We start from the raw sequence: 18,258 nt of genomic DNA on the forward strand, positions 1-18,258 counted from the left end.
TCTTCGGTTTAGACAATTTTTCTCTTCTTAAAATTACTTTTTACTGCTGGTAAAATGGAGTAAATAACTAAATAAATTTTATAACGGCCTAGGTCAAAATTATCAAGACACTGTATAAACATTAAAATTCTTGCCAAATCCCTATAAACTATGACGACGTAATACCCAATTAGAGATAGCCACGTGGATGTATGACCAATTTAGGAGCATTCAGTTTTCGTGTTTTGCAGTGATAAATATCTCTGAGAGCTAACCCCGGAGAGCTTACAGAATTCAAGCTAAACATTGTTAGAGAGAAAGAGAGAGCGATAATGGCGATGAGGGGCTTCACGTTGTTTTCGATCCTTGTGTTGTCTTTGTGCGCTTCGTCTATCAGAAGCGAAGAGACGGAGACGAAGGAGTTCGTGTTGACCTTGGATCACACTAACTTCACCGATACCATCAACAAACACGATTTCATCGTCGTCGAGTTCTACGCCCCATGGTATTCAAATTTTGTGACTTTTCAATCTTTTTACTATTTCTGTTGACATGGTTTTTTTTTGGTAAAAAATTGACATGGGTTTTGTGTCGTGTTCGTGAATCTGGGGGATCTGAATCTATCATTTGTGTTTTTGGATTTGCATGCCAATGATTTCTTATTCTCTCGCTTGTGTGATTTGAATTGGCGTAGCTGATCTGTTTTACTAATCAGAACTTTTGTTGCAGTTTTGTAATTTGTAACGATTTGATCTATTCCGATCTATGTTACTATGTAACTGAGTTGTCTGATTTGAATAGTGGTCTCATTTTAATTTTACTCTGTAATTGATTTGTGAAAGTATTTGATCTAAATCTTCATCATTTGGTAATCCGTATTATTGCCCATCTTCAGGTGTGGACACTGCAAGCAGCTTGCTCCTGAGGTACTATGACTTTTTCAATCACTTAAAATAGGATTTGCAAGTGGAGTTTTTTTTTTACTGGTCTAATTCATGTAGCGATGGCTAATGGGTGGTTTTATTTTTGTTTACAGTATGAGAAGGCTGCGTCAGCTTTGAGCAGTAACGTCCCACCAGTGGTTCTTGCTAAGATTGATGCCAGTGAGGAAACAAACAGAGAATTTGCAACTCAATACGAGGTTCAGGGTTTCCCAACAATCAAGATTTTCAGAAACGGAGGAAAGGCTGTTCAAGAATACAACGGACCTCGTGAAGCTGAGGGTATTGTTACTTACTTGAAGAAACAAAGTGGACCTGCTTCTGCTGAAATTAAGTCAGCTGATGATGCTTCTGAGGTTGTTAGTGACAAGAAGGTTGTTGTGGTAAGTACAAAACATGTTCTTCAGCTTTTCTCTCTGTTTTATGATTTTAATCATGTATGGTAGTTAAATAATGTCTATTTCTATTGTTTTAGGTTGGGATTTTCCCTAAACTATCTGGCTCCGAGTTTGATTCTTTCATGGCCATTGCTGAGAAATTGCGCTCTGAGTTAGATTTCGCACATACCTCGGATGCCAAGCTTCTTCCCCGTGGAGAGTCATCTGTAACAGGACCTGTGGTCAGGCTATTCAAACCCTTTGATGAACAATTTGTTGATTCCAAGGTTTGTATATTACATTGGTTCTGTTATATAGTATATTGTTGCGGAATGTTTGTTTGATTTGCTTCTTTGCATTCAGGATTTCGATGGTGAAGCTCTGGAGAAATTTGTCAAAGAATCCAGCATTCCACTTATCACCGTCTTTGACAAAGATCCAAACAACCACCCATATGTTATCAAGTTCTTTGAAAGCACTAATACCAAGGTAACTCATCCTAGAGTTATCAAATATCTCAATTCCATTATGCTGTAACCAGTTCATGATATACTACATAGATGGATTCATATTATGCCATTTAATTTTACTGGAGAATTATGTTTAAATTTATGAAAATTCTGAAATGAGTTTATTTGTAAAAGTTGATATTTCGTACTAAATTATGTTATGGCTATGGAAGGAGCTGCGAGTGTGTGCCATATTAGCTGAGTCGGACTCTAGTGTCTATAATTTACTTTTTGAATATTCTCAGTAAAAGCTTCAAGAATCCTCAGTCTCTGCAATATTTTGATTTTCAGGCGATGTTGTTCATTAACTTCACTGGAGAAGGAGCTGAGTCTCTTAAATCAAAGTACCGTGAAGTTGCTACATCCAACAAGGGACAGGGTCTTAGCTTCCTTCTAGGTGATGCTGAGAACAGCCAAGGTGCATTCCAGGTTAGTCTTATTCTTCTATCTTCAATCGTTTATCTCCAAGGTAGCATTGGTTTCAAATTGCTGAACACATTTCTCTCCTTTCTAAACCATTAACAGTACTTTGGACTCGAAGAGAGCCAAGTTCCTCTCATCATCATCCAGACTGCTGACGACAAGAAATACCTGAAAACAAATGTTGAGGTTGACCAGATTGAATCATGGGTCAAGGACTTCAAGGATGGAAAAATTGCTCCCCACAAAAAATCTCAACCTATCCCAGCCGAAAACAACGAGCCAGTGAAGGTTGTTGTTTCTGACAGCCTTGACGACATTGTCTTAAACTCTGGAAAGAACGGTGAGTTACTTTACATTGTTAAATCACAAATACCTGTTTGCTCGTAGCAAAAACTTATAAATCAGTTTTCATTCCTCCTATTTACTTGCAGTTTTGCTTGAATTCTATGCTCCATGGTGTGGACACTGCCAAAAGCTTGCTCCAATCTTGGACGAAGTTGCTGTGTCGTACCAAAGCGACTCAAGTGTAGTCATCGCTAAGCTAGTAAGTCCTTTCTCTTTCTTCACATTTGAGAGTATTTGTTCTTGATCACCGGATTCTTACTCTTTCACTTGTCCAGGATGCAACCGCAAACGACTTCCCAAAAGATACCTTTGATGTGAAGGGATTCCCGACCATTTACTTCAAATCAGCGAGCGGAAACGTTGTGGTTTACGAAGGAGACAGGACAAAGGAAGATTTCATAAGCTTCGTCGACAAGAACAAGGACACAGTTGGAGAGCCTAAGAAGGAGGAAGAGACAACTGAGGAAGTCAAGGATGAGCTCTGAAAAGAGAAGTGTGTTGTGTCTCTTAGCTGCTAGCTTAGTTTGGTAGTTTTGAGGAAAATACACAGAAGAAGACAGAGCATTGAGTAGACTGAGAGACAGAGAGAGAGAGACGACAGACAGACAGAGAGAATCTCTTTATCTATTCATTAGGTTTTTATATGTGCACTCTTCAGAACAATAATGGCTGCCTCCTTTTCTTTTTTTTGGTTGATGTTACCTTTTTTTGTTTGAATTCAGTTCTCCTTTAATATAGTTTTTGAGGCATTTCTTGGGACGAGTTCTAACACTAAAAATATATTAATTCTGAAGCATATACCAAGATAATATACTAGTTGACTCTTAATTGGTTCCACTATTTGAAAAGAAAACAAAAGGCTAATTTGGTTGTTGAGGAAAGTATGAGAGAAAGGAAACTCAAGCAGATCGTCGAGGAGATCAAACGTTACTTTTACTGTCCAAGCGTTTATCAACATTTACAATTTTATTGACTTGTTCAACATGCTTGTTCCTTTTTTGGTCCTAATACTTTCAGTTTTTTCACTAAACAATCTAATGGAAGAACGAGAAACAGTTAAACTAAACCAATTGGTTAAAGATATTGAAACCGACCTTGAACTGATTTAACTCAGAAATGTCGGTTTCGTTGTTTGTCTGAATTTTGTGAACCTCGAGAAAACAATAAAATAATATTAAAAAAAAGACAGAGAAAGAGTCTCTGTTTCTATCTTCTTCTTTTTTTTTCCCGGTAACAGGGAGCTCGCACGGGCGGCTACGAAATCGCTGTATTTTCAAATCGTCTCTCAGTTTCCATGACTTCAGGTATTGCAATCTTGGATTCAATTTTATTAATTTTGACGAATTGAATCAGATCAATACATGACACCGAGAACAGATCAATTTTGAGAAATTTTCTCTGTTGATTAAACTTTCTCTATATTTTCATTCAAAAATCATTATGATGGGAACCGTTTGGCTTTGAGTATCCTTCGAAACTCGTATGATTGGAGGTGAAAATAATTTAGAGATTGATCTGGTAGTCTCGTGAATGTGTTCAATTACAAAATTGAGAAACGAAAGGTTTTTAATTTATTCATATTGAACTTGTATTGATGCTATCACTGAGTTTCAAGGTGAAATTGTGAGCTATTTATTGATTCTTTTGTGAAAGAAAGAAACTTGATTTCATTGGTGCTTGTTTGTCACAGATGCTCTCACTATACCATCTGAGCTTGAATCTGCCTTGCGGCTCAGGACTGTACAATACTTTATTACAAAAAGGCCTTGGCTTGGTACATCTCTAATCATTTAACACTCATTCTCTTGTCTGTTTTCATCTTATCAAGAATTGGGTTTATGGTTTGTAATGAGTTACATTTTACAGATCTTTATGGAGTCCATGTGAGGCCTGTGCCACCATTCGGAAGTACAAGCCGTAAACCTCATTTTGATCCAGCTTTGATTCATCGTTGCTTGCCTGATGAGCTTCTTTTCGAGGTTGGAGCTTTCTTTATACTATGTTTTGTCATTGTACTGAAATTTGTTTTTCTTATGTACTGGAGAAGTTGATTCTTGGATATGTTACTTGTAGGTGTTTGCTCGGATGATGCCTTATGACTTAGGTAGAGCATCTTGTGTTTGTAGAAAGTGGAGGTACACAGTTCGAAACCCTATGTTCTGGCGTAATGCCTGCTTGAAAGCTTGGCAGACTGCTGGGGTTATCGAAAACTATAAGATCTTGCAGTCTAAATATGATGGATCATGGAGGAAAATGTGGCTTCTTAGATCCAGAGTTCGTACTGATGGTAATCTTTCTTTCTTCATCCTCTTGCTTCACGACATTCTAGCGCCAAGTGATTGTTTTCTTTTGTATGCTCTGACTAACATCGTGTCTTGTTATATCTTTATTGATTAAAGTAACTATGTATCTTCTTCTCAGGTCTTTATGTGAGTAGGAATACTTACATTCGAGCTGGAATTGCTGAGTGGAAGATTACAAATCCAGTTCACATTGTAAAGTCTTTGTCTTTTTCTTTCTTTTCTTCTTCATCTGTCCAATACAGACACATATAATAATCTGCGTCTTCTTTTGGAAAATTTGTTGCAGGTTTGTTACTACCGCTACATAAGGTTCTACCCTTCTGGCAGATTTCTTTACAAGGTTTGCACTCTTCGATATAAGTAGGTATAAACGTTGAGCTACTGGTGGGATCTAGTCTGATAATGATCCATCCGTATTTGTTGTTATTCCTTCAGAACTCTTCACAGAAATTGAAGGATGTTGCCAAGTACATGAACTTTAAGGCTTCTAAATCTGAAAATCTTTACAAAGGCACTTATACACTGTCAATGTCGGATGATAAGGTTAGCTCCCTCTACTGCCTTTTGGCTGGTAATCAACAACATTACATCTTCATAATCCTGATTACTGAAAAACATGTTCTTTTTGCAGATCGAAGCAGCTGTTCTGTACCCAGGGACACGCCCTACTGTCTTAAGGATTCGTTTAAGGTACTTCAATCCCTCAAAATATGTGGATAGAGAAGACTTCTTTTTAGTAATAGCATTTAGAACCTTGGTCTGGCATTGGGAAGAAGGCCTGTTACTTATCTTTTAAAGTACCGTGTCTAGTACATTCATCTAAGACTTATCTGATCCGGTGAATGTGATGGGGTTGAAATTTTTAGTAGCTGATAGTCATTTTGATCTTCTTGGTGTGGATATGTTTTCGGGTGTGGTTAGGTTAAGAGGAACAGCTATTGGAGCGAATAACAGGATGGATTTGCTGTCACTTGTGACAAGTGGTGTGAACGATGAGGAAATAAGCAGCACAGAAGAAGACATTCTTGGGTTAGTTGAAGGTTGGGAAGACGATGAAACTCACAACCCGGATATACCTGCCGTCTCACACAAGAGGGGTATGACTGCATTCGTCTTCGTTCCTTTCGAAGAGGTAAGTAAACTATAAATTATTGTATACTCTTCCCACCTATAATCTTAGTTACATTGATTTGATCTGAATATCTTCCTTGATGTTATTAGGTTGACGAATCGGTTCTGAACTTGCCACCGGAGAAAATGGATTACTATGTCACTGGCTAAAGAGACACATCGAAGTTTCTGTACAAAAATGTATCATAGAATAATGTTTTCACGTTATATTTATTGTTACGACAAACATTAGTGTTTGTTTGTTGCTGTCGAATTGTGAAAAACATACATTTTGGGATTTTTGTTTGTTTACAGAGATTACTTGAAACAAGCTTTACTATTGTAAGATAATGTTTTCAAGTTTTTATTATACACCAAAAGGCTTTAAAGCAGGACTTGATCAGATGCTAGACTTGAGGTTCTTGGAATCATCCTCTGAGTGAACCAGACGCTGCCACGTTGGGTTTCGATGAAGAAACGTTTCCTGCAAAACACGACATATTTTCATAAGAATCTGATTCATCTCAATTTTTTGAGGAAAGAAGAGATGTATACGGAAACGTAGGAGCAAGTGGGGATGATGGAGAAAGAGTGTTCAGAGGCGTGTTCGAAAGCGGCGACGCATAGATGCGAAGCTAAACCAAGTCCTGCTTTTGACGGCGGTACGAAGGTTCGAACCAGATCCATGACTTTACCGTCATTCTTCATCTTGTACTCTATGAAGGCTTCGTGATCATCAGTCTCGAATCTATGTCTTCCTTCGTTCCACACGATCTTCGGTTTCTCCGTCGCCGTCCCCGTCGCCATTTTATCTGTTATCTCTCTAAGTCTAAGTCCACTCTCTTTCATTTCAAACCGAGAATTGATTTTAATATATCGTTAGTAAACCGGTTTAATGGATAAAAACGTATAATCGTCGTACACGTGGCAGGCGATGGAGGCGGCAGAGTGTTTTGCTTGCTTCGTCGTGTTATTTGGCGTGAAGTAAAGAGTTCAGAGAGAAAAGGAAGTCAAAACTTCAGAGAGAAAGTGGATGGGGGACACGAAGGTAGAGACAATCTCGAGGTTAGCTCAATGGAGAATTGAAAATTTTGGTCCTTGTTCTTTCAAAAAGTCCGATCCTTTCAAAGTCGGAATTTGGAATTGGTAAGCTTTTCATTTTTGGTTTATTTTGGTAAATTTTCTTCGGAATTTTGATTTTTGTTTGTTTTGGGATATGATGAAGGCATCTGTCTATAGAGAGGAATCGCTATCTATCAGTGAGGCTATTCCCAGAACTTTCTCGAGTATCTAAAGAGCAACCTCCTGTTGCCAAATTTGTTCTTCGTGTCTCCAACGTTGGCCCCAATCGTAGATTCTACATCTCTCCTGGTATGTCTTGTCTTTGAATTGACTTTTCTGGATTTGGAATTTGAATTCTATTGTCGAGCTCGAATTAGGTATTTCAGGAAAGGGAATTACCTTTTATGTGGGAACTATATTCAATTATGTGGAATCTGAAAGATATTAATTTAGATGTTAATGATTGGCTGATGATTAGTAGTACCTTATGGGATGGTTACAACTGAATTAGGTTTGTTTAAGCTGAGATACTCTGTTTATTTGGTGCAGTTTATGAGAAGCTGCTGCGTACAACTGATGATTGTGTGTGGCATGTTGACTCCAGTTTCCACGGTCGATTCACCATTGATGTTGAGTTTCTTGATCTCAAAATCTGCCCTGTGAATGTAAGCTTAATGATTCTATTTATACTCTCACAATTTCTTCTCTTTGTAACATTTGTACTTCCATGGTTGATCAAATCAAATCATAATCCAGGGTGGTGAAGCTTCTCCTGTTTGGCCAACCGATGCAACAATGCAATCAATCTCTACTCAAACCACTCTCAAATGCTTATCCCGGATGCTAGAGGAAAGCATACTAACCGATGTAATCATCCACACAGCCGATGGAACACTCTCTGCTCACAAAGCTATCCTCTCAGCTAGCTCAACTGTTTTCAAAAGCATGTTCCACCACGACCTCATGGAAAAGGAATCATCCACAATCCACATAGACGACATGTCGAGAGAATCTTGCATGGCTCTACTAAGTTACCTCTACGGAAACATAACCCAAGAAGAGTTCTGGAAACACAGGCTCGCCCTCCTCGGCGCTGCAAACAAGTACGACATAACGGATTTGAAAGCAGCCTGCGAGGAGAGCCTAATGGAAGATATAAACTCGAGTAATGTGCTCGAGAGGCTACAAGAAGCTTGGCTTTATCAGCTGGAGAAACTGAAGAAAGGGTGTTTGATGTATTTGTTTGATTTCGGAAAGATTTATGATGTCAGAGAAGAAATCAGCAGTTTCTTCAGGCAAGCTGATCGAGAACTGATGCTGGAGATGTTTCAAGAGGTTTTGTCTGTGTGGAAACCGGTCTAATATACACTTACACACATACTTTGAACATTTCAGCTTGATGGTGTTTTGTTTATAGTCTTCTTGTTCTCTTCTGTGTGTGTAACTAACAACAACTCTGGATTTTGTTGTATCACTCTGTCTAATGTATAGTATTGAGTGGATTTGCCTCTAGTTTGGTGTACCGAGCCTCTCAAATGGGCCGAGCCTTTCAAATGGGCTGTGACTAGGCCTAATGACTGTCGACATCGAATGTCGGCACAAAATATGATAATTTTGTCGATGTTGAAATCGTACGTTTTTTGTTTTAATTAGATGAGTCAGCATCAGGAGGATGAAGTATCGACCGACACGTGTCCGTTGCGTCCCAAAGTAAAGCTTATAACGTGAAGGCATTTGTATCGTCTCTTCCGCCAAAATTGGAAATGGATATCGAAGTTTGAGCTAAGAATCCAATTTAGGGTTAACTTTGCCGGATTCTCAAGCAATCTCCGAGAGAGACAGTGAGGTTTCGATGGCGAGGAACGGGATTGGGAGTTCAGGAGGGAAGAAGAATGGGGCTGGGCAGTTTTTCTTAGCGACGCTGCTTCTTTGGCTTGTCTCCGTCGTGTTTGAGATTGCTTTCAATCTCCGGACGGAGCTTCTCTGGGTGATTTGCGGTGGATGCTTCTTTCAATTGATGAATTGGGTTGTTCGTTCATGGATTTCTCGTGACCCTATATTTGTTAATACCTCTGTCTCGCTTTTGCACTCAATCATCACCTCCGCATCAGGTCCCTTTCTCTCTTCTCTTATATTTGAGTTCTTACTATAGGATTGTGCTCTGTTAGTGGGGAAATTTTATCATAGGTGTGCACATTGGTCGTTGGTATTAGTCAATTTTCCTTTGGTGCTGTGTTTTCACGGTTTCATTGCTTAATGTGATTCTTATTTCCGATTGGATTAGTCTTATGATTGATTGCCATAGCTTGAGTATAATGCAGTTCTTTCTTCGTTAAGCCTTACTGATTATGATTTTTCATCTTCAACACTGCTCTTGTGTTACTACAGTGGTTTTCATACTTCTCAATCAATGCTTAGCCAAAGGTTTAGACGAGATGTTTGATCATTCTGAGTTGGTTGGTGGGACTTGGAAATGGGCATATCCAGCTTTGTGTTTCTCATGCGGCTACTTTGCATATGACCAGTGGGATATGCTTCAGTACCGGTTATACAGCGGCTTAATACCTTCTATTCTTGTTCACCATCTAGTCCTCCTTGTTTGCTTCACATTGGCACTATACCGAAATGTAACCATCAACTACCTTATTCTTACTCTCATCTGTGAGGTACGTTCCACTTTTTTCTTCCTGAAAACTTGCCCTGGCTTTTCTCTGTTCTTTACCGAATCTATGCTAACATTCTCTAGTTAAACTAGACTAGTTTCATATATAACAATCTAGTTAGATATAGACTCAACTCTACAACATCTACTTGTTCGAACAAAAGTGACACCTCTGTTATTCGGATGTGTAAACAGATGCATTCGATCTTTCTACACGTGAGGAAGCTAAGGAGAATGGCAGGAATCCGAGACAGCAACACAGCATTGGTGAAACTGGAGTGGGTATTAAACTGGACAGCCTTTGTGTTTGCGAGATGCATTCCTCACATTCTCATCACTATCAAGCTGATCAAAGACGCACACAAGTTTGGGAAAGGCGTGGAGTTACCACTCGCTCTGTCTGGTATGGCAGGAATGAACATTCTTAATGTTGGCCTCGGGTTGGATCTGTTTCATGCTTTCAGAAGAGAGAGAAGCCACAGAAGAAACCAAGAGAACGGCAACCTTCACGACCATGGAGAATAATAGCTAATTTAGAGGCAATCCATTACCGAATCTATGGTTTGTTGTTGTATGAATACTACCCACTCATCTCTTGTTTATATCTGAGGCTTTGCTACTAAGTTCTAATAGCTTTCAGATTTGTATGTATCTCTCTATAGGAAAACTACATGTAAATGTTATTTCTTGATGATTACAGTCAACAGACTTTTTTTCTTCTTGTGTTTGGGGAAACGGAACCAAATTAGAATTTTGGTTTGATCTTTGGTTGTGATTTATATATCATAATCATTATATAAAAGTTAATCTTAATGAACTTTGGTTTATTCAGTTAAATTTTGGTATAATCTTTTCAATCTATTAGGAAAGTTTGTTTAGTGTTGAGTTGATGAAGTTTGGTCCGGTTCAGTTTCCACCAATGTTTGGAAGAAAAAAAAATGCAAGAGCATGAGAGGTCCTACCGGGAGTCGAACCCAGGTCGCTGGATTCAAAGTCCAGAGTGCTAACCACTACACCATAGAACCTCAGGTGCTTGTTCTGTTGCATGTACCAGTTTAGAATCTAATCCAAAATATTGTATTTTAGACACGACCAATGAATAGATTCAACATCAGCAGTTCAGCAGCACCACAGATTGCAGTTTTCTTTGTCTTTATCTAACCAAACAAAACAAAAATCAATATTTTACTTGGTGACAATGCATCATATGAGACCATCAAACTGGTGACAGTGAAATAACAAAGATGAATCTCACAAGACATAAACGTTAAGAAGATTACACTATGTAGCAAAAGAAACAAGGGTGATCTTTTTGCTACTAACAAGTCAGAATCTGAAAATTATGGTAAGAAATCCAGCTTAACAACAGATTGATTCTAGCTATACTCCAAGAACGAACCTATTGCTTCTCCTAAATCCCCAAATTTACTGAGTTTCTACTTCGAGTGAAAACCGTGGCAAATCCGTTGCGATTCTTCTCAGAACTCCCTCGGTTTGATGACATAATTAATGACACTGTTGTTGAGTCCGAAGAAGATGAACAAGGAGGTGAGGTCTTGTTATTGCTGTTCTGGATTGCAAGAAACTCAAGTGATCTTCCATTGATTGTTTTGATGCACTCATGAGGATCTTTTCCTAACAAAGCTTCCTTGTTGTGAACTGACCTTGCAGAACCTGGAATGCTAGCTGTATCGATCAAGAATTCTTCTAGTGTTGCAAGAGATTGTAGCTGTTTCCCAAGTGATGCTATTGTTTTCTGACAATCTGCAAATTTTCCTGCAGCTGTTGCTATGTCTTCCTGCAATAGAATCAGCTTTTAGTGAAACAAGGATTAAGAAAAAGAAAAAAAGACTAATTGGTGATCAGAAAAATAAAAAGCTATACCTGTTTGATCTTTGGTTCCACTTTTTCTCTCTTGATCATTGTCTTCTCTTCTATCTCTCTTCTAAGCTCTTCTTCAAATGTCTCACACTTTTCCTTTAGCCCATCAGAGACAATCCTCTCCTTTCTCACCTCTGCTTCCATTCTGGTCACCCGAGATTCGGCTTGTGTTTTCGATTCATTAGCTAGTTTAAGCTCCCTTTTCATCGCTTCCAACTTCATCTCAACTTCTTGAAAACAAACTCTAGATTCTTGATATTGATCTTTAATTACGTCAAAAGATATCTTTAGCTCAGCTTTCTCAGCTTCCATCTTCTCCAACTCATCTTCCATCTCAATTTTGTCACCAACTACAGCTTCGAGTTCTAAGCTGAATCTCTTCTCTGCTTCTTTACAACAAATAACTTCACTGTCAAGCTCATCCTTTTCTGCTTGTAGCTTCTCCAACTTTGTGTCAACTTCTTGAAAACAAACTCTTGACTCTTGATATTTATCTTTGAGCACGTCAAAAGATGTCTTTAGCTCAGCTTTCTCAGCTTCCACCCTCTTTAACATATCTTCCAACTCCATTTTGTCACCAACAACTGCTTCAATCTCTAAGCTCAATCTCTTTTCCGCTTCTCTACAACATTTAACTTCTCTTTCAAGATCATCCTTTTCTGCTTGTATCTTCTCCAACTTCTCCATTAAGCTCAATTCATATCCATCCTTGGAGTTTTTAGCCTGTGTCTCAGTAGGAAGAGCCACAAGACGTTCCATCTCAAGGAAATCATCCATGAGATCAATTTCAGTTGATGAAGTAGTGCCCTGAAGACTTCTATTGCCGCCTTTTTCATTCTTGATTTGATCTAACTCAGAAATAAATGCTGATGATGCCCATGAATCAGAGCAACTCCCCTCAACTCTCTCCCTTCCTCCATCTGAATGACTATCCACAGATTGATTAGATGATAGCGATGATGATGTTTTAGCCAAAATCCTAAGCTTCCTGCACTCAGCTTCGAGTTTCGCCAACTTCTTTATGATGTCTAAATGCTGCTTACTAGCAGTTTCTGCTGCTTGAGTGCTCAAGTCCCTCTCAATCATCACAATCTCAAGGTCTTCACGCTGTGTAAGAAACTCGCGTCTCAGCATCATGTTTTCAGATTTAGCAGCTTCTGCTTCTTTCTGGAGCTCAAGAACTCGCTTCTCTAGACCAGTGTTAGCAGAATGCAACTCCTTGGTGCTCTCAGTCACAGCTGCTTGAATATTCTTCTCTTGTTCATCTCTAAACTGCCTTAGTTGTCTCACACACTCCTTAAGCGCCCCATCAAGATGACTTACCCTATCTTCCAAGACAATGTTCTTATCAGCCGCATCCTCGAGCTTTTGCTTCAGCTCAACCACTTCATTCTCAGCTTTCTCCCACCCTTGAAAAAAAACCACAAGAGAAAATGCTTTCACTATAAAATGCTAACTCCAGAAGCAGGATCAGAAAAGGAGTGACTAATTACCAGCAACAGCATCTTCTGCAACTTTGGCATGTTGTTTCACTAGCTCATCTTTGGAATCCATAACTGGTTCCAATATCAAAGTAGTACCAGTCATCATCAAATCACAAACTTAAGTACCTTAAGAAGAGAAAAATAAAACAAAACCAAACAATTTTTTAGGAACTTTTGAAAACATATGTATAAAAAAAAAGAGGTAACTTGGCTTATCAGCTTTCCCAGATTTTGCTTTCAGGACACTCTGACAACAAATCTTAAGTACTTAACTATATAATGGACTGGACCACAACATTTCCCAGAAGAACACAAAACTGGTAATGATTTTAGCAATCACTTCATAACATGTCATTAAAAAAGAACTACAACAACATCTTTCTGTTTCGTTTCGTGTAATGAACAATTTGTTACAGAACATTAGAAAAAAGAGTTGAGGAGAAAACAAGATTACCAGACTAGAAAACAGTTGCAATATGATATGATTCTTCAAAACCAAGAATAAATAACATGGCCAAAAAAGCGAGAATTTCTTTCTTTTTGTGGTTGTAATTCTTTACAGTTTTGAAATGTCTTTTTTTTTCAATTTTCAAAAGAGGAAGAGAGGGAGAAGATATCTAACTTTTTCTTCAGCATTTAATGGAAGAATACAAATTTGAAAAACTTTTTCTAGTTCCATGAAATAAGTGGGCTGCTGTAAGATATCTACCACATATTATTTGGTCCAAGCCCATTAGTTTAGATATTTCAAGCCCAATGAGATATATTGCACATTTTATTCATATTTCACATTAACATATTTATTTATCTGAAAAAAGAAAAATACAAATACAAAATGAAAGCCGAACTATGATCAATAATATTAAATTTTTACAAATAATTACCATTAAAATGCAATATATTGTGATGGGTGTTGTTGCTATGTAAGTAACAAAGCAGCGCTAAGTGGATAAATATTGATACAAACTGTAATGAATTAAGTATCGTCTAATAAACTTTTGGAAATGTTGTAAGTTGATAATAGTTCCAAGTATACGTCATTTTCTTTAGTTCAAGACTTTGAAATTTGAATCTCACATGTTGTTGTCACTCATGAATCACGACCTACGTTTATACATATAGACCATACATTATCATTTAATATCAAATTATTGTCGTAAAATCTCATATTTTGTACATATATATACTATAATGTTTTAAATATAATCCCCATGTCGTTTTATACCATTCGCATTTTCGTATATGCTATAGTGTCTATATATACGCAGACCAATGGGGCTTACGTCCTGATCAAGGATTCTTTGTCTTGGTGCTATATTTTTTTTGTGATACTTAAATTTAAGATTTTCTGGATCAATATAAATGGGACTATTTTATGAAAATTTTCATTTAATTTTTCAAAATCTTTTAGGTTAGGTAAAAGAAAATAGGTAGGTGGTCCTCCTCCTAATCTTGAATACGATCATCTATTAAAATGGTCCCGTTTAACCCTACAGCCAACGCTCTCGACAAAAGAAACAAAACAATTACGAAATTCATGCAAAACAACTATTAAAAAAAAATTCACTCACCTATTGATATCAAAGGTCAAAGAAAATTTGTCAAACGGTGGCAAATAATCTTAGATTACCATAATCAACAAAACTACTCGACAAAACATTCAATTACGTACTATTTCTCTTTGAGATTCTTGACTATCCAACTTCGTTTAAACTTGTTTCGAGAGCTAAAAATTACTTTTAAAACAGCTGGTTAAGTTTCGATTTTTCAAAAGAATGCTTTAAAAAGTTTCCAAAATAAAGTAGACAAAAGTCACAAAACAAACAAATGTCTACTCGTCCTTTAATTAACCTAAAAATTAGGTTTTCCTTCGCATCAGTCTTACCACATTGATAAATTCTTATATAATTTTCTTTGGAGGAGTCACATTGCTTTCCTACTTTTGATTGAACTTAGACAAACTAAAGCCACTTTTTTCTTTGAGTTGTCACCTCAAACACAATAAAGTTCAAATATCAAAATCAGTTGCAAATGAATCAACTATTGATTTCAACATTTTAACCAATTTCGTTCGAATCAAAATGAACTTGGTAAAACTTACATACATATGATATGAACAACTCTCCACCATAAACGGATGTGCTATACCTATCTCGATAATTTCTAATATGAATGTATCACAAAAATCTTTAGATTTGGGATTTGGAAATAAACAATGTATAGAAAAGAGACAACTATAAGACAATGTGAATGGGGCAATGCTTTGGGGTCCATTTTTTATGCTCAAATGTTTCCCACTATTGTGAACAACCTAACATGGACTCTTCTTCTTGCATTATAACTTGTACTACTCTCTTTTTTTCTTTAGGAAATAATAAAAAGGAAATTAAGGTGAGCACTAAAAGTCATAGAAAAAATTTCAAGAATCCCATGCAAAATATATTAAAGCAACTCACTTTTCTAGTTTTCTTCTATCTTTAATTATACCTTTTTCTTTTCTTTCCTTTGCTCAAAACTTTCTCTTTTGTCATATTGAAATAATGATAAAAGGCTATTTTGACGAGTCCTATTTTGACCCTTCTCTCATCTTTTAATGGCTTTATCACATTCAGACCACATGCCTACAAAGAGGTATGGTGTAGGGCAAGACTCTTGTCCCTTTACATACGCTTAATACATCTACATACAAAAACCTAATTAATTCAATAACTTAATCTATGGATAGTTCAATCGCTTTTAAATCCATGTCTCGTCATTACTTACAAAAAAACCTTCCACATAATTCTTCTTCAAACAGAAGCATCAATCATTGAAAAAACGACCAAACCAAATATTAAACTAAAAAAAAAAATATGTAGAAAAATATTTTTAAAAGGGTAATCAAAGTAATGAAAAATTCAACTTTTACTTTTCCTGGATTTTTTTCTGGTTAAGGTCCTCACCATCCAACCCTGTTTCCTCACTTTGGTTCCTTCGACCTTAGATGGTGCCACATGGCAAGAAGACGTGGACGATCCTGATTTGAGTTTGATGACGTGGAATAGATGACCAATACGCTTGCGCCATCTAAGCGATGACTTGGCACTATTGTGCTCTACGATACTGGTATTGCTCGTTATAGGAGATTGCTGCTTCTTGCATGTTGAGTTTGTTGTGTTGTTGTTGTTGTTGTCTACACAAACCTTTGTCACTACTGCTTTCTTTTCCCACGACGCGTTTCCGTCGTTTTCGAATTTTATCGATATAAAGGAATCTGAACAAAACATGAAACTTTTCAAATTTATCATAATTGATCTTGTACAATAATTAAGATATTATATTAAGATAAACTACATTATTTTACCAACTATAAAGATATAGTTAGCCGTATAGCACACAACTCATTATATCAAGTAGAAACAAAATTTTCAGCTGGCTGTTTAAAATAATATTTTATTCACTCATTTTTGAATATAAAAATATATAAAATTATTGTGTATATGAATGTGTCTATATGATCCTTATTTGATAAATGGCTTTCTATTAAAAAATTATGAACATATATATCATTGAAAATAGTGTTAAATCCCACACACACATATTGTGTGGGAGAGGAGTTTATAATCTTAATCGGAAAAAAGAAAATCCCGTTTGTCAAGGGAAACAAAAAAAAGAGGAAAATTACCAATTAGAATTAGATCTTGGGTATGTGTATAATTAAAGTGATATTCATAAAAATACTGTACCTTCTTGGCTTGTGGAGACGTCAAGATCGGAGGAGGGATGGAATTTCCGGTGACGGAGATCGAGGCGACTGAGGAGAGAGCTCAAGGCGAATATCTTAGGGAGGCTGATGATTGGTGAAGAGGAAGAGTGTTTGGTTCTTGATGATCTCTGTTTTGAAGCTAAAACAAGAAGCCTCTCGTTCAAACAGAGAGGACAAACTCCAACATACTCTTCTTTTGGATGGAAATAACAGTATGGTGAGCTATCATCTTTGTACATATCCATCTTCACTTCCGAAGAGAGCTGAAAAGAGAGAAGGAGAAGAGGGAGAGAGGGAGATATATAAGATATGTAACAAAGAGATGGGCTTAGGTCTGAAATAGAAGCTTTGTAATATATATATCGAATATCTTTGTATATATTACATATTGTTTTTAAGTAATTTTAACAAAAAAAGAATTCCTAGTAGATAAGCCTTTTAGTTGCCGGAAAAAAAAAAGAGAGAAAAAAAGACAAGCCTTTTATTTTTATTTTGTCAACAAGACAAGCCTTTTAGTTATGATTAATTATGGCGACTTAAGGGATATGACATGATTTTAATTAATATCTAATCCACAATCCTTTAAAAGCTCATTTTAATTAATAGATTTTGTTTACATCATTGTTTTCAGATAATGACATAATCTAGAAAATTAGTGTATATAGTATAATAGTATATACCCTAGATTTAGAGTTTAAGTTTTATGTGTGAAGTCTAAGTATAGAACAGATCTCGAACTTACTACTGTTATCATGGCCTACGAGTATTCGAGATATCATAAATAAAAGTATTTATAAAAAAAAAATTAAAATAGTTTATAAATTGTTGATCGTCAGACAAATACTTACATAGTTTACATTGTTAATTAACCAATTCAACGTAGCATGTTCTGGTCGTCTTACTAGATATAGACTCGAACAGATAGTTAGAGAAGGATGATTGATCGCTTGTGGATCCGTGGCATGTGTAATAGATATTATTTAAAACTAGTAATCAGATTTTAAAAAAAATACTGTGAACAGAGAATCTATATTTGTTTGTTAAGAAAAAATCAAATTAGTTTTTGGACGTGTTGGCCGAGAAACATCCACTTGTAGCATTCGTAATTAAAAAGAGAATGTATCCGAATATAAGGGACCCATTAATACAAGTCATCTTCCTTTGGTATGTATGTGTGAGTGAGTGATTTTGGAGGTCTCTCTCCATATTCGACAATATATTCAATTCTATCTCCTCACTTTCACTTCAAGTTTATTTCTTTCTAACAACTTGATCGAAATTTCGGCGTATAGTTGTTTACATTTAGAAACAATTGTCAAAATATTTAAATCAAATCCTCAAACTTTTTGTTTTTAGAAACTCAATTTTCATTTGAACTTAGAATTCATCATGTCGACGTTCAGTTCAAACCAACATTTTTTGATAATTAATGAATAG

The 18,258-nt window shown here is 36.6% G+C and overlaps 7 protein-coding genes and 1 non-coding gene across 13 annotated transcripts; 4 read left to right on the forward strand and 4 right to left on the reverse strand.

Annotated features, from left to right (window-relative positions):
* Nucleotides 1-154: 154 nt before the first annotated feature.
* Nucleotides 155-3,400, forward strand: PDIL1-1 (PDI-like 1-1). Of its 2 annotated transcripts, NM_179365.1 has the most exons (10): nucleotides 246-484; nucleotides 875-905; nucleotides 1,016-1,303; nucleotides 1,396-1,584; nucleotides 1,661-1,786; nucleotides 2,098-2,235; nucleotides 2,332-2,569; nucleotides 2,661-2,773; nucleotides 2,850-2,956; nucleotides 3,180-3,244. In NM_179365.1, the coding sequence occupies exons 1-10, from the start codon at nucleotides 312-314 to the stop codon at nucleotides 3,238-3,240; spliced, it is 1,464 nt and encodes a 487-aa protein (NP_849696.1). In that variant the 5' UTR covers nucleotides 246-311; the 3' UTR covers nucleotides 3,241-3,244. The 2 variants fall into 2 exon arrangements, with proteins under 2 accessions (NP_173594.1, NP_849696.1); NM_102024.4 differs by having other exon boundaries at nucleotides 155-484; nucleotides 2,850-3,400.
* A 338-nt stretch (nucleotides 3,401-3,738) lies between these two features.
* Nucleotides 3,739-6,361, forward strand: FBP7 (F-box protein 7; the record flags this gene model as incomplete). Of its 2 annotated transcripts, none has more annotated exons than NM_102025.3 (10): nucleotides 3,739-3,878; nucleotides 4,265-4,348; nucleotides 4,441-4,553; nucleotides 4,648-4,861; nucleotides 4,996-5,069; nucleotides 5,164-5,217; nucleotides 5,313-5,420; nucleotides 5,509-5,567; nucleotides 5,799-6,009; nucleotides 6,099-6,361. In NM_102025.3, exons 1-10 carry the CDS (start codon nucleotides 3,869-3,871, stop codon nucleotides 6,156-6,158), a joined length of 987 nt encoding a protein of 328 aa, NP_564150.1. In that variant the 5' UTR covers nucleotides 3,739-3,868. The 2 variants fall into 2 exon arrangements, with proteins under 2 accessions (NP_564150.1, NP_001320240.1); NM_001332527.1 differs by having other exon boundaries at nucleotides 3,739-4,066; nucleotides 6,099-6,158.
* AT1G21770 (Acyl-CoA N-acyltransferases (NAT) superfamily protein) lies at nucleotides 6,191-6,833 on the reverse strand. The gene is made up of 2 exons (NM_102026.2): nucleotides 6,543-6,833; nucleotides 6,191-6,471 (listed from the first exon to the last, which is right to left on the reverse strand). Exons 1-2 carry the CDS (start codon nucleotides 6,792-6,794, stop codon nucleotides 6,388-6,390), a joined length of 336 nt encoding a protein of 111 aa, NP_564151.1. The 5' UTR covers nucleotides 6,795-6,833; the 3' UTR covers nucleotides 6,191-6,387.
* On the forward strand, nucleotides 6,427-8,559 carry AT1G21780 (BTB/POZ domain-containing protein). Of its 2 annotated transcripts, NM_102027.3 has the most exons (5): nucleotides 6,574-6,820; nucleotides 6,919-7,133; nucleotides 7,213-7,358; nucleotides 7,599-7,714; nucleotides 7,806-8,559. In NM_102027.3, the coding sequence occupies exons 2-5, from the start codon at nucleotides 7,021-7,023 to the stop codon at nucleotides 8,409-8,411; spliced, it is 981 nt and encodes a 326-aa protein (NP_173597.1). In that variant the 5' UTR covers nucleotides 6,574-6,820; nucleotides 6,919-7,020; the 3' UTR covers nucleotides 8,412-8,559. The 2 variants fall into 2 exon arrangements, with proteins under 2 accessions (NP_001077574.1, NP_173597.1); NM_001084105.1 differs by having other exon boundaries at nucleotides 6,427-7,133.
* Nucleotides 8,560-8,632: 73 nt separating this feature from the next.
* On the forward strand, nucleotides 8,633-10,526 carry AT1G21790 (TRAM, LAG1 and CLN8 (TLC) lipid-sensing domain containing protein). The gene is made up of 3 exons (NM_102028.3): nucleotides 8,633-9,160; nucleotides 9,438-9,715; nucleotides 9,907-10,526. The coding sequence occupies exons 1-3, from the start codon at nucleotides 8,902-8,904 to the stop codon at nucleotides 10,234-10,236; spliced, it is 867 nt and encodes a 288-aa protein (NP_564152.1). The 5' UTR covers nucleotides 8,633-8,901; the 3' UTR covers nucleotides 10,237-10,526.
* A 138-nt stretch (nucleotides 10,527-10,664) lies between these two features.
* AT1G21800 lies at nucleotides 10,665-10,736 on the reverse strand. Its single transcript has one exon. It is a non-coding gene; the product is annotated as a tRNA-Gln (tRNA).
* A 127-nt stretch (nucleotides 10,737-10,863) lies between these two features.
* On the reverse strand, nucleotides 10,864-13,712 carry AT1G21810 (filament-like protein (DUF869)). Of its 3 annotated transcripts, NM_001332529.1 has the most exons (4): nucleotides 13,531-13,712; nucleotides 13,086-13,202; nucleotides 11,596-13,001; nucleotides 10,864-11,509 (listed from the first exon to the last, which is right to left on the reverse strand). In NM_001332529.1, the coding sequence occupies exons 2-4, from the start codon at nucleotides 13,180-13,182 to the stop codon at nucleotides 11,123-11,125; spliced, it is 1,890 nt and encodes a 629-aa protein (NP_001320941.1). In that variant the 5' UTR covers nucleotides 13,183-13,202; nucleotides 13,531-13,712; the 3' UTR covers nucleotides 10,864-11,122. The 3 variants fall into 3 exon arrangements, with proteins under 3 accessions (NP_001320941.1, NP_001320940.1, NP_173599.2); NM_001332528.1 differs by having other exon boundaries at nucleotides 11,596-13,202; NM_102029.3 differs by having other exon boundaries at nucleotides 13,086-13,712.
* A 1,779-nt stretch (nucleotides 13,713-15,491) lies between these two features.
* Nucleotides 15,492-17,270, reverse strand: AT1G21830 (uncharacterized protein). Its single transcript, NM_102031.4, has 2 exons — nucleotides 16,802-17,270; nucleotides 15,492-16,329 (listed from the first exon to the last, which is right to left on the reverse strand). Exons 1-2 carry the CDS (start codon nucleotides 17,064-17,066, stop codon nucleotides 15,974-15,976), a joined length of 621 nt encoding a protein of 206 aa, NP_173601.2. The 5' UTR covers nucleotides 17,067-17,270; the 3' UTR covers nucleotides 15,492-15,973.
* Between the last annotated feature and the right edge of the window lie 988 nt (nucleotides 17,271-18,258).

Source organism: Arabidopsis thaliana (assembly GCF_000001735.4).
Source record: "Arabidopsis thaliana chromosome 1 sequence".
NCBI lineage: Eukaryota > Viridiplantae > Streptophyta > Magnoliopsida > Brassicales > Brassicaceae > Arabidopsis > Arabidopsis thaliana.